Source organism: Camelina sativa, chromosome 20, assembly GCF_030686135.1.
Source record: "Camelina sativa cultivar CO46 ecotype springtype chromosome 20, ASM3068613v1".
NCBI classification, from domain to species: domain Eukaryota; kingdom Viridiplantae; phylum Streptophyta; class Magnoliopsida; order Brassicales; family Brassicaceae; genus Camelina; species Camelina sativa.
The window spans coordinates 3,649,383-3,662,858 of NC_141899.1; the positions used below are offsets into that span (position 1 = coordinate 3,649,383).

Genomic DNA, 13,476 nt, shown 5'->3' on the forward strand with positions numbered 1-13,476 from the left:
TCATCATTATCAATTAGATAGAGATCTAAACAAAACAATCTATAAATAATTTCTCTTATTGGGTCCAATATAAACAGGTATATTCATATCATCATTATCAATTATATAATAAGATCTCCAAATTCTAAACAAAGCAATTAATGAAGAAATGATTTCCCACTATATGTCCTTATCACAAATCAGAGATTGCGGTCTAATTTGTGGCTCAATATGGAAATGATAGTACTAATACACAATGACTAATTCACTATATAAACAGACCATGTTAACACAACCAGCATTCACAACTTACAAAACTACACTTTCATTATTTAGAGAAGAAAAAAAGAAAAAGGAAATTAAAGAAAGTTGTATCATCTAGCTAGATAGAAAAGAAATGGAGGGCAAAAGAATGACAATGTTGATTGTTATAACATTAGTCATGATCATAGGGAACCTTATGACTAAAACAGAGGCTATCCCATTTAATCGACGATGTTATCCAGTTTGTCTTAGAGAATGTAAATATGAGGAAAGGTTTCTAGAGTTTTTAAAGTGTCCATTTAAGTGTATGAAAACCTGTCTTCAACCACCATCTCTTTCTTCCAAAATAATTCATGATTCTGAATATTTCTGCAAACTCGGTTGTGCATCGCATTGTGTTCCTCGTTCTTCCCTCCAAAATCCAAGTAAGCATTAATTCTGTTATACTTTGTTTTATCCTCTTTAAATCATAACGGTGTTTAGGAATGGTTGTTACATAAGCATAAATATACTACAATTTTATGTTTTTTCCCCTTCATTTTTCTTATTCTTCAAATGGATAACCATATATATGAGATTTTGATATTATGTATTTTAATTGACATTATGGTTAATGGTTTTTGGTTGGTGTTTATGTGTTATGGACAGATGTGAAAAGAGTATCAGCTTGTGTGGAATCATGCTCAAACAAGTGTACCAAGAAATGTGAGAAGTGATATTATTCTACGATCATTCATGTTTTTTTTTTAAATATAAACCATTTGTTTTGTATTAATTTAATATTTAAATCTAAAGAATATTTTTTTTCAGTTCTACATATTTGTGTTACAAAGAAAATTAATTGATATTGAAGGAAAATAAAAAGCTAAATTAGAGAAGAAAAAAAATCAATTGATAGTTTGATACCATATAACACATAAAATAAATACATTAGCTTAATTTTATTTTGTAGCATTTTCTAGTATTACTAAAACCCCCGACCAAAATCGCAGCAATCGATGATTTTCCGGCAATTCTCCGGGAGAATTCTCCCGGCGGTTTATGACTCTTGTAAAAAACTTCGATTCGAAGCTAACCGTAGTTTCCGATCTGATGCGGCGCTCGAAGCCATAGCTAATGCGTTGGAAGAGAAAGTACCAAACTTAGTGCTATACAATTACCCTTCCTTCTCCGGCGCCTTTTCTGCTCTCTTCGCTCATCTCTACCACTCTCGCCTCCGTATTCCCTGTCTCATCTTACCCTTTTCTTCCGTCGTACCCTTTAGGTCAATATTTTCTCACCAGTTGACCCAATTTCAATAGGATTTGAGTTCTATCGTTTTTGATGTAACTGTGAATTTGGAAATTAAACTTTATAGGGTTGAAGATCTGTGTTTGGAGGGTTTCGAGAGGTGTTATCTGCTCGATTTTGTTGTTCCGAAAGACTTTGCTTGCGGGAAAACAGCTTGCGAGTATGGTTCAGTTTATAAATGTTATGGTTTCATTAAAAGTTAAGTCCTTTGAGGGTTTAATTTTGGTTCTTTGGGGTTTAGGATCATATGCTTTGATCATCGGAACTCGGCATTGACAAGGATTGGCTCGATAAAGGAAGAGCACAAGAAGAGGCTTGAGATTAATGTTGATACTGAAACGAGTAGCTCAAAGGCTGTGTATGAGTATTTCTCCAGTAAACTCACAGATCAAAGATCTCCTGAGGTTAGTCAGGACAATGATTAATGAGTAAATGACACTGCTTTGATTAGTCTTTTTACTGTAAAGTCATATGTTTGTATCTATTGGCTAGGTAGAAGCTCTCAGTTTGCTAAGTGTAGACGACAAAGCTCGGATTGAATTAGTTCTTGATTATATTGAAGATATTGATCTTCGACGTTGGAGGTTACCAGATATTAGAGCATTCAGCTTCGGTCTTAAGGATTGGCGCTCAAGGCTCAATTGTATCACCAATCCTTACATGTACGAACAGGTCTGAATATCTGATGATTTTTGGCATACTTTGCCTTTACATATTGTTTCCCCTTGTCAAAATCAGTTTTCTTGAATCTGAGCATGTCTTTATACCATTCATTAGTGAATTATGTCTCTATATTATTACAGTTGCTAAGAATAAGTTCGGCGGATCTCATTGCTTATGGGAGTTCATATTTTTCATCTCGGCTTACTGATGCAAAGAAAGTGCTAAAGTTGAGTAGAGCTTGCAAGATCAGTTTGGGAAGAGGGTTATATGGAGAGTGTTTGGTAATTAGTTTTTATTCTTTCGTTCCATCAAAAATCCTCTTTCGTTTCGTAAAATCACTGATTGAGACAGACTATGTTTTGTTTTTACGCATAGGGAATTCGCGCAGACGGTAACAATCATCTAAGCGATGAACTTGGCAAGTTACTTAGTCTACAAAGTTCTGCAGCTGGTCTGAGGTAAATTTAATTTCCTTATGACACTTTTTGCTTGTAATGAAGAATTGTGGGTATAGTAGGGGTTGGTAACATCTCTTTGATATCAGGCCAATAGGAGCTGTTACATTTATGCAAAGGAACAATCTGAAAATGTGCTTGAGAAGTACTGATGATATAACTGATACATCTGAAGTTGCCAAGGTTTGTTTGTTTTATGACTGCAACATCTTGTTTTCTAATGGTTTTAGTGATCAATTAGACTTATATATGTTTTTATAATTTCGAAAAGGCTTATGGAGGAGGTGGAACATCTAGATCAAGCTCGTTTATCATAAGAATGGATGAATATAATCAATGGATTTCGAAGAATCCACCATGAAAGCACTCCTCTGCGGCCAATCTAAAGCTCTCTCTGAAATTACAGTCCAAAGTTGAAGACTACATAACAAGTTTGGTGATCAGAAAGAAGAGGGTAGCCTAAACCGGATTGTAATTTTGGGTCAGTTTTTTTTGTTAATATGATTTTGGTTTAGTTTGGTCTAGGCACCGCTATGGTTAAGGCGGTTAGATCGAACGGCCTAAAATTCAAGATGTGTAATACTTTCGATCGTGTACTAATTTTACAAAACAAATTGTTATTCGGTCCTCCTACTTCCTAAATTTTTAATACTGTACTCTCTACTCCTTATTCCACGTGGCAACAGAATCTCCTTGTGCTTGGTCTTCACGTATTTTGAGCTCAAAAACGACATCGTCTATATTTTTCTTTTAAGTTTATTTAATAGAGCAAAAATTAGACTTGGGGGCGTCGACGTCGAGAAGTATCAGCATCTAGAAGCTTCCATCTTCCTCTAGAAAAACAACTTTCTTTACCTTGAAAAACCCTAAACCCTAAACACCCAATTTCATCCGCATCATTTTGCGTCTTCCTTAGCTGATCTAAGCACCTCTTGAATTTCAAAAAACTATGGCTACCGCAGCTCTCCTCCGCTCATTCCGACGCCGTGAAGTCGCTTCCGTTCCTTTCTCAGCTTACAGAGTCGTAAGTCTCTCTAGCTTTTTTTCTCTCTCTTTCTTTACACGATCTGTACACGTAATCGGAGTTTCCATGTGAGCTAACTACATGATCCAATTTTGACTCGTTCTTACTGGAAAATGGTGTTTGTGGGTTCTCCTCGGCCTGATCTGGTCTAATTTTGTTGCAGCTGACGAGCAGTGGGAAAACGTCGGTGAACAGTTCGTATCTGGGTCAGAATTTGAGAAGCTTAGCCAGAGCATTTAGGTAATTGATTTCTCCATCTATTTTGATAGCGCCGTCAAGATCTTGCTATGTTTCTGTTTTAAATGTTTTTTCTTCTATTTGGTTCAGCTCAAAGCCTTCTGGGAGTGATGTCATCGGTATTGATTTGGGTACTACTAATTCCTGTGTTGCAGTCATGGAGGGGAAGGTGAGTTGATGATTTCTATGGTTTAGGTTTTATTTAGGAATGTTTGAGCTTACTTTTGTGTGTGTTTTAATCTGATTTGTAGAATCCCAAAGTAATTGAAAATGCTGAAGGTGCTCGAACCACACCATCAGTTGTAGCGTTCACCCCGAAAGGGGAGCTTCTTGTGGGTATACCAGCCAAACGACAAGCTGTCACTAACGCATTGAACACAATATCTGGAACAAAACGTTTGGTTGGGAGACCATTCGATGATCCACAAACACAGAAAGAAATGAAGATGGTGCCTTACAAGATTGTGCGTGCACCTAATGGCGATGCGTGGGTTGAAGCCAATGGTCAGCAGTATTCTCCTAGTCAGATTGGAGCGTTTGTGTTGACTAAGATGAAAGAGACAGCTGAAGCTTACCTTGGAAGGTCAGTCAGAAAGGCTGTTATCACTGTTCCAGCTTACTTTAATGATGCTCAGAGGCAAGCAACAAAAGATGCTGGGAGAATTGCTGGTCTTGATGTCGAGAGAATCATAAATGAACCCACGGCTGCTGCTTTGTCCTATGGAATGACTAACAAGGAGGGTTTGATTGCTGTCTTTGATCTTGGTGGTGGGACTTTTGATGTATCTGTTTTGGAGATTTCCAATGGGGTTTTCGAGGTATATTTATCTCCCAATTGGTTTTATGTATCTGTTGTCTTCTCTGTTTTTTGTAGGGATCTTTCTTAATTGTTAAATTGCTTCTTTGCAGGTGAAAGCCACCAATGGTGATACCTTCTTGGGAGGAGAGGATTTCGATAACACTCTGCTAGACTTCTTGGTGAATGAATTCAAGAACACTGAGGGAATAGATCTTTCCAAAGACAGACTTGCTCTGCAGAGGCTTCGAGAAGCAGCTGAGAAAGCAAAGATTGAACTGTCATCGACTTCCCAAACTGAAATTAATCTCCCATTTATCACAGCTGATGCATCTGGAGCAAAGCATTTCAACATCACCCTAACAAGGTCAAAGTTTGAGAGTCTGGTGAATCACTTGATTGAGAAGACCCGCGATCCTTGCAATAACTGTCTCAAGGATGCCGGCATAAGTGCCAAGGAAGTTGACGAGGTTCTTCTAGTTGGAGGAATGACTCGTGTCCCCAAGGTACAATCTATTGTTGCGGAGATCTTTGGGAAGACTCCAAGCAAAGGTGTTAATCCTGATGAGGCTGTTGCTATGGGAGCTGCTATTCAAGGTGGTATCCTTCGTGGTGATGTCAAAGAATTGTTGCTTCTGGATGTCACACCTCTATCACTCGGTATTGAAACACTTGGTGGGATCTTTACAAGACTGATCAGCCGAAACACAACCATCCCCACAAAGAAGAGTCAGGTATGCCCGTAAAATTTTGATATTTTTGATGGAAAATTACTAACTAGGGGATCCCTGACGATTACATTGGAGTAAGACAAAACTAGGGTGATTTGAGGAAGCTATGTGAGTTTGATATGTAGTGTCTTAGCAAGGCATGCTCGGGTTACTCCTCTCGGCATTGATTCCTACTGTTTTTAATTTGATTCCTAATTGATAAGCTATCCAAAGCAACCATTATTTTGGTCAAGTTTTTTTGCCAAAATGTTGATTCTCTCATTTTATTCCTTTGAAGGTGTTCTCAACTGCAGCCGATAATCAGACTCAAGTTGGGATCAAGGTGCTTCAAGGTGAGCGTGAAATGGCAGCAGACAACAAGCTCATGGGAGAATTTGATCTAGTAGGAATTCCACCAGGTCCAAGAGGGACTCCTCAGATCGAAGTGACATTTGACATTGATGCCAATGGCATTGTCACTGTTTCCGCCAAGGACAAGACGACTGGTAAAGAACAACAGATCACAATCCGGTCCTCTGGTGGGCTCTCAGAGGATGATATCCAGAAGATGGTGAGAGAAGCAGAGTTGCATGCTCAGAAAGACCAAGAAAGAAAAGAGTTGATCGACACCAAGAACACAGCGGACACGTCAATATACAGCATAGAGAAGAGTCTTGGTGAATACAGAGAGAAGATCCCAAGTGAAGTTGCCAAGGAGATTGAAGACGCAGTGGCGGATCTGAGGAGCGCTTCGTCTGGGGATGATGTCAATGAGATCAAGGCCAAGTTGGAGGCAGCAAACAAAACTCTTTCTAAGATTGGAGAGCACATGACTGGTGGTTCAGGTGGCGGCGCTGCACCAGGAGGAGGATCTTCTGAGGGAGGCAGCAGTGATCAAGCTCAAGAGGCAGAGTACGAGGAAGTGAAAAAGTGAAGAGAGTAACTAAAATTTCGTAAATTCTTGCCACTTGGGGTTTTTTTTTAAGAGATTAGGATTAGATGATGGTGTGGGTTCTCTATGTCCAAGGAACTTTTGCCTTTAGAAGAGCGAGCGATGGATCTGTTTCTGAAATAAGCTTTTGTCAGGGAACCAAACTTAATGTTTTTCTGCTAAAAAAAAACCTTTGTTATGTTAATGTGTTTTCTAGATTTTGTTAACTTCCATCATACCAAAAATATTGGCAAGTAAAGTGGTGGAGAAACTACAAATCCAAACCGGATTATATATGTTATGATCTCTATTTAAATTACCAAAAGTAAAGGGTGGATCATTGAGAAACATGACCTTCACAATTTATCAAAAACTAAATAATAATGGGAATGTATGATCAACAGTTTTTACCCAAACAGTTTAAACCGAAGACCCGCTAAACGAATCAGAGGTTTGAATGATCATTGTAAAACGTGCGGATAACTTTGGGAGTATTTGTAATTTACGAAATTACCCTCTAATTTAGTTTGATTGAGATTTTACAATGCAATTTGGGGTTGATTTAATCGAGAGATCATTTGTTTGGTTTGGTTGTCTCGAATTTTTCTCGCAGGAAAAGCACTGATCCGAATCTGTAAAACATGGCAGCCACGGCTCTTTTCCGATCGATTCGCCGACGCGACGTCGTCTCTGCGCCTCTCTCTGCTTACAAATCTGTATGTTATTATTTATTCACTCGTTGATTGCTTTCTCTTTGGTGAAATTATTTTGTAGATCGGAAAAAAAAAAATTGGGATTCGTTTAGTTTCGTCTTTGCTTCTTCATGATTTACCCTAATGTGAGCTCTGCTTAGTTTCTTCTTCATATATATCCATCTGTAGATTTATGTGTTTTAATCCTTTCATATACACAAAAAAAAATTGAGAAAATATGAGATTGTGTTGGGAAGTAGATACGAATCTGTTTACCCGGAATGATCTTCTTAAGACTGTTAGCAATTTCCCTTTTGATTGATTGATTGAGAAAACTTTTAGTTGGGATGATGAAGAAGAAGAAGAAGAGTGTTAGTTCCATGTTTCTGAAACATTCTTGTTTTGCAGCTTGCTGGCAATGCTCAACCTTCATTTGGTAGTTCATACACTGGTCATAACTATGCAAGTTTGTGTAGAGCTTTCGGGTTTGTTTCTTTGTGATGATAATAATAATACCTTATTAGAATCAACTCTGTAGACTTGTCTTTTTCTTTTTTTAACTATGACATGTTTTCTTCTTTTATAGGTCGAAACCTGTTGTGAATGACATCCTTGGTACTGGTTTGGGCACTAACACCACAAGCAATGCCATTAGAGAGGAGAGAGAGGTGCAAAATATTGTCTTTGTCCACATTTTTTGTTAGATTTCTGCTTTTGTAATGTTTAAGAGCAGCTTAACTTATACTTTTTGCCTGGTGATTCACAGCAGTTAAAAGCTACTGAAACTGCAATCGTTGGAGCTCAATTGACTCGATCTTTCCGAACTCTTGATGTGGGATCATCGAAACGTTTGTTCTCTACAATCTCAGCGGATATAAAGGCAACACACGAGGAACCGAAACCCCAAAGCTTTCGCCCTTTATCTCCTCACCTTCCCGTTTACCAGCCTCAGATGAACTCCATGTTATCCATCTTCAACAGAATCTCAGGGGTTTACTTGACTGGAGTCACTTTCGCCGGCTACCTTCTCTACCTGAAAATGGGTATGATTTGCCTCACCTACCCAAGTTTCTACCAAGTCCTTTACCATACACAACAGCAACTTCCAATCATCACCTCGGTTACTGCGTTAGCTGCGATTTACCATACTGTCAAGAGTACTCACTCACTCTTGACCCATTAAATAAAGCTCTTTCAGTGAAGCCAGCCAAAGTCTCCAGTAAAAGTTTCCTTTTGAGATGAACAAGATTTAATAAAGAGACGAGAAACATTTGTCAAACTCTTGTCTTGAGAAGGGCAAAGATTTAACACCTGTTTATGGATTTTAGGCTTTTTAAGGCTTTGTTTGTTTGCTTTTCTTTGTTCTCGGATCTTTTTGAAGGGGGTTTAAAATCATGTAATAAATGTTTCCCAGGGTTCTGTTTCTACGTTATACTCTTTTGCTGCAAGTTTTCATAAAATTTGTCAACTTCATATATATGTTCTTCGATTGGCTTGTTGTTATTCCAATCTATGAATTGGATTTGGTGACCATGAGACGGCATAGTTGCTGCTAAAACTATTTGCATTTTGGTTCTACATATCAATACATAAACCATTGAGTAAATGTCTCATTTTGGCTTTTAACAATATGCAGTAGTGCAGTACTCACGCTCTTAATCGCAAAAGAGATTTAGTTACAATATTTTGTTTTATTTGCAGTGATGATTTTAAAATTTTTAATGCAAAAACCAAACAATATCAAGAATCTTTTTCTCTAGTTTGTTAGTTATTTTATTGATACAGTACCGAGTTTTTATATTTCAAATCCTTACCGAAAAAGGAAGACCTTTCCACATCCGATAAGAAAAAGACTTTAGGATCAGAGCTCGCATCTCTATAGCTCCTGCGATTCCTCTTACAACCCTGAATACACAAGCTCCTATTCTTTAAATAAAAACCCACGCAAACACTTCTGCAACATACAATATCTTCTTTTCTTTTTTTTCAACCCTCGAACCCTCTGGTTCTTCTTTAGCAGATCGCATTCTTTGTTTTCTTGCAATCCAAGCTATGTCGAATGACAATGGCAAAAACCCTATGCCTAACGATAGGGGCAACGATCTTGTTTTCACCGCTTTCGAGAATCTTAATCTCTATGGCAACTATAACTGCTACAACCCAGGAGAAGCCAGCAACAACAACCACCCCAACGTCAACGTTTATAACGTTGGTCATATCTCCGTCGATCGCTTCAACGTTAACGCTCCTCCGTTCATTCCGACGAGGATGATCCAACCAGGTGCTTCTTCCTCCGGATCATCAAACTCCGCCAAACCCTTCTTTTCTTCTCAGAGTTTCGTGAGCCCCGGCGTAGAAGTCAAAGATCGTAACTCTCTATCAGAACTCTTGGACATGATGACGTGTGCAGAACGTTTCACTGAGTTCCAAAAGTTCCTCCAACGTCTCGATACCTATCCAACGGCTGAGAGGGAGAGCCACTTGTCAGCTATTGGATCATTGTTAACCAAGAACAACTGCACTTTTCTTGATTTGGCGGCGAGCCAATACGGCTCACTTGCTTTGCGAGCCCTCTTTAGACGCAGCCCTGTCTTAGACCATCTCATATTCCGCGCCGTCTGCATGAACTTCTTCTCGCTCATGACTGATAGGTGCGGTCGTGGCTTGATCATCCCCGCGATACGAGCCGTCGATAAAACCAGGAAGGAGTATCTCTACAGGCTCACGTACGAATATACTCTGGACCTCGCTAGGCTAGAAACCGGATGCCTTGCCCTAAACGATGTGTTTCAAGAGATCAGAGGCAAATACAGAGACCTAATCTTCGAGTGCGTCGTCAAGAACGCGGATTGGTTAGCTTTTGACCCTTATGGAACACACGTTGTTCAGAACTTTCTGACACTTCAGAACCCTGGTGCAACAGCTGCAATAGCCGAGAGACTTCGTGGAAGTTTCTTTAGGTTGGCGAAGGAGAGACTAGGAAGCTATGTGGTGGAGAAGTGTCTCAAGTCTGCTTTTGCGAGAGAGAAAGTGTTGGAGGAGTTTAGAGGGAATGATGGAGAATGGGTGAAAATGGCGAATGATAAGTTTGGCAACTTTGTGGCACAGTGTGCGTTGAAGGTGATGAAGGAGAAAAAAATGACTTCATTGTTGAGAGAGTTTTTGGAGAAGCTGAGGCCTTACTTTTGCAAGATGAAGACTGGACATGGGAAGAACACACTGAGAGTGATTCAAGAAGAAATTGAGGGATGGAGTGATTAGTTTCTCTTGATACATATGAATCGAGTGTTTTAGGTACTTTTTTGTTTAGGTTAGTTTTCTGATGGTTCTTCATTGTCTAGTCGATCGTAGTGGTGTTAAGGTTTTCGTTTTTTTTTTTATTGGGGTTTTTGGTTTTGGGTTCTAATAGACACCTACTATTTTATGCCAACACTTCAAAATAGTTGTCTTGCAGCTTGTTCATTATTTTTTCTATAATCATAACAAAATTTTGGACAACTCTGATTGACATCCATTAATGATGTAAAGAGACAAGAAATAAAATTGATAAGACAAATTTGGGAGCAAGGGGAAGAAGGAAATCAATTTGAATCCGAATGACAAAGACAAGATAACTTTTTTATATGGACACCTGGTTTTTGGATTGAGACTTGTAATTAATTTGCCAACAAAATAATAAGGACAAAGACTTGAGATGATGATAATCATAATGGTGATGACTATATATAATGATTGTCCCTTAGTAAATTATTTAAAATGAAATGATATGACAAGTATGGGTCATGTGTGGTGTATTAGTTAGTTAAGTGTGAGAGCAAGTCTGTCTCTTTTTAACATCATCCAATGCTTTCTCACCTAACACACCTATTTTTTCCAACAACACATGTCCATACTATTTAACCTCTCGATTTCGGACCACATGCAATGAACAATATACTGTACAAAGTACATATTGAAACAAATGGATTACTAGTTCTCTGAATCTTGTTTCAGTGGGAGTGAATTTAAAGATACATAAAACAAATTTGGAATTGGATAACAATGTTTATACACCACTAAACGGGTGGGTGAACAAGAGACAGGAGACGAAAAGGTCCAAAAAAAAAAGCATACTTAAAAAAGTTAAAACAGAACACTCACTCAAAAAGAAGTAGAAGTTACCAAAATAAAATAAAAAACATGAAAAAGTGCTTGAATCTTGAATTTTGATTCATCATAAATCCAGATTCTAATTTGATCCAAAACACTTTTACAGATATTATAAAATACTTTTGGGGAGATATGGATGGGATAATGATATCAGCTCAATTTTCACACCGAATCTGTTACTTTTGGTGCAGCCATGTTAACCACTTTCCCATCCGGTCCGGTTCTCAGATCAGTCATACCACTAACCGGTTGACCGACTCCCTGGTACTGCTGCTGCTGCTGCTGAGGCTGAGGTGGTGGTGGTTGAACCATCATGCCATCCCCAGCCACTGTGTAGTACACAGGTTTCCCCATCTGTGAATACGGTTCCTGTAACCCCATTATTGGACCAACACTCGTCATAACTTGGGGACCACCAACACTAGTCATAACTTGTGGACCACCTGAATACGGTGGCTGTGGTTGAACCACGTTGTAACCTGGTTGGTTCTGCTGCTCCATGTATGCATCAGGATGAGGATGCATTCTCTGCACAGGTGGGTAATAGCTTCCTTGTACCGTCGGTGGTCTCATCACGCTTTGGTATATTGTCCCTGGAGATTGTGATTGAGCTGGAATCATATACACTTGCTGCTGCTGCTGCTCCGGTAGATTCTGTGACGTGGTGGTTGCGTATACGTTCCCCGGGATGTTGTTGTTTCCTTGCCAGTACCCAATCGGAGGTTGTTGATTCTGTGACGTCGCCGCCGCCGGATTTTGAGCGTACGTTGGAGAAAAGTATCTTCCGCCTTCATCTTCGCTTTTTCTTCTGTACATAGCAGCCTCTTGTTGCTGCTGTTGTTGAAGAAGCTGATTCTGATGCATAGCCTCTTGTTGTTGTTGAAGAAGCTGGTTCTGATGTATAGCCTCTTGTTGTTGTTGTTGATGAAGCTGATTCTGATGAAGCATTTGTTGTTGTTGTTGTTGTTGTTGTTGCTCTTGTTGATCTCTGATTTGAATCCTCTGAAACTCGTGGATTTGTCTTTGAATCTCCGCCGGATTAACGCCGTGATCCGGCTGTAACATCCGTTGATCTACGAACATCGGCGGTTCGAGCACCGCCGGTTCCTGTACCGGTTGAGGCACCTTAACCGGAGACGGAGGAATCGGAGCTGCTGATTTCTCCGATCCAAACAAAAAATCAGCGGCGGAAACAGATTTCTCCGATTCAGGTCGGCTAGGGATAGGATTAAGAAGCGTATCTCGATCTGATTTAGTCGAACCTTCAGAGCCAAATCCACCGGAGATATTGGGAGAAGAAGGGAAGAGAAACAAACGCATCCGAGCTGGTTTAGATGACATACGAAGCAATCGATCGTACTCATGCATCATGTGCTCCAGATCTTCATCGTTAGTCACTGAGATCAGCGCATCTAAATCCTCACCTGGAAGCTGATACTTGAACGATATCTCACCTCCTCCATCACCGCCACCACCACCGCCGCTGGTGACGGCGGAGAGTTTGGAGACCAAAGAGGGAAATCTGATGCCGCGATCGACGGACATGATTTTGGTATCTCCGTTAACATAGGTAAGCTGGTTATCATGTGGACGCGGCTGGATCTTTCCGCCGTAACTGCACATGAGCTTCACCTTGTAGCTCTGTTGTTGTTGCTGCTGGTGGTCTTCCCACGGCGGTGGATTCTCAAACTCGACGTCGCGAGATCTAGGCGATGATTCAGCTGAATCTGGATACGAGTTGTACGAGAATTTATCCATTTTTTTTTTCTTCGTTTGCTTCAATGATTCAATCCATGAAAATAAAAAATCTAGTAGAGAGAGTAGTAGAAATGGAGAGGACTAGGATTAGGAGGAGGAAGAGGGCTATTTTATCACGGAGGTGGTTTTTGGGGAAAGGCTAACGTGACAGGATAGTGTTTTGTGGTTTTGGCGTGAACTCTTTTGGTTGATTACACGTGGGAGTAAAGTATTGGTTGGAAGTGATGAGGATTGAGGTGACGGGGTTGTGAGGTTAGCTAAAAGTCCATTGATTTAGCTGGACTTTTGCGGCATTTTTGTGGGGGCCAGTTAGTGTGTTTTAATAGCGTGTTTGATAGATTAGAGAGACAACAGCCCACAGTTTTTGAGTTTTTGATTTATGATTAATCTATACTTAAGCTCCATATCAATCATATGATGTCTGTATATAATTATTTCTGAGAGTCATCAAAATACCACGTGATCTTTGCTTCAAAGTTCAAAACTTTCCTCTTCTACATTCAAAATTACAGCATATCCCAAGACAAA

The 13,476-nt window shown here is 39.6% G+C and overlaps 5 protein-coding genes and 1 pseudogene across 8 annotated transcripts; 5 read left to right on the forward strand and 1 right to left on the reverse strand.

The window, feature by feature from the left end:
* Positions 1–360: 360 nt before the first annotated feature.
* LOC104769145 (thionin-like protein 2) lies at positions 361–1,058 on the forward strand. Its single transcript, XM_010493290.3, has 2 exons — positions 361–668; positions 892–1,058. Exons 1-2 carry the CDS (start codon positions 377–379, stop codon positions 957–959), a joined length of 360 nt encoding a protein of 119 aa, XP_010491592.1. The 5' UTR covers positions 361–376; the 3' UTR covers positions 960–1,058.
* An 81-nt stretch (positions 1,059–1,139) lies between these two features.
* On the forward strand, positions 1,140–3,278 carry LOC104769146 (uncharacterized). The gene is made up of 8 exons (XM_010493292.3): positions 1,140–1,507; positions 1,601–1,693; positions 1,775–1,937; positions 2,026–2,205; positions 2,337–2,477; positions 2,572–2,654; positions 2,741–2,834; positions 2,923–3,278. Exons 1-8 carry the CDS (start codon positions 1,242–1,244, stop codon positions 3,010–3,012), a joined length of 1,110 nt encoding a protein of 369 aa, XP_010491594.1. The 5' UTR covers positions 1,140–1,241; the 3' UTR covers positions 3,013–3,278.
* A 108-nt stretch (positions 3,279–3,386) lies between these two features.
* LOC104769149 (heat shock 70 kDa protein 10, mitochondrial) lies at positions 3,387–6,554 on the forward strand. Its single transcript, XM_010493296.2, has 6 exons — positions 3,387–3,675; positions 3,839–3,915; positions 4,003–4,081; positions 4,164–4,730; positions 4,822–5,442; positions 5,717–6,554. The coding sequence occupies exons 1-6, from the start codon at positions 3,601–3,603 to the stop codon at positions 6,350–6,352; spliced, it is 2,055 nt and encodes a 684-aa protein (XP_010491598.1). The 5' UTR covers positions 3,387–3,600; the 3' UTR covers positions 6,353–6,554.
* A 317-nt stretch (positions 6,555–6,871) lies between these two features.
* On the forward strand, positions 6,872–8,516 carry LOC104769147 (succinate dehydrogenase subunit 3-1, mitochondrial). 3 transcript variants are annotated; one of them, XM_010493294.3, is made up of 4 exons: positions 6,872–7,065; positions 7,450–7,526; positions 7,628–7,709; positions 7,811–8,516. In XM_010493294.3, the coding sequence occupies exons 1-4, from the start codon at positions 6,991–6,993 to the stop codon at positions 8,222–8,224; spliced, it is 648 nt and encodes a 215-aa protein (XP_010491596.1). In that variant the 5' UTR covers positions 6,872–6,990; the 3' UTR covers positions 8,225–8,516. The 3 variants fall into 3 exon arrangements, with proteins under 3 accessions (XP_010491596.1, XP_010491595.1, XP_010491597.1); XM_010493293.3 differs by having other exon boundaries at positions 6,879–7,065; positions 7,808–8,516; XM_010493295.3 differs by having other exon boundaries at positions 6,894–7,065; positions 7,450–7,530; positions 7,808–8,516.
* A 202-nt stretch (positions 8,517–8,718) lies between these two features.
* Positions 8,719–10,446, forward strand: LOC104769150 (putative pumilio homolog 21 pseudogene; annotated as a pseudogene). Its single transcript, XR_015593023.1, has one exon. The product of XR_015593023.1 is annotated as a putative pumilio homolog 21 pseudogene (transcript).
* A 626-nt stretch (positions 10,447–11,072) lies between these two features.
* Positions 11,073–13,389, reverse strand: LOC104769151 (uncharacterized). The gene has a single exon (XM_010493297.2). The coding sequence runs from the start codon at positions 12,946–12,948 to the stop codon at positions 11,353–11,355; it is 1,596 nt and encodes a 531-aa protein (XP_010491599.2). The 5' UTR covers positions 12,949–13,389; the 3' UTR covers positions 11,073–11,352.
* Positions 13,390–13,476: the final 87 nt, after the last annotated feature.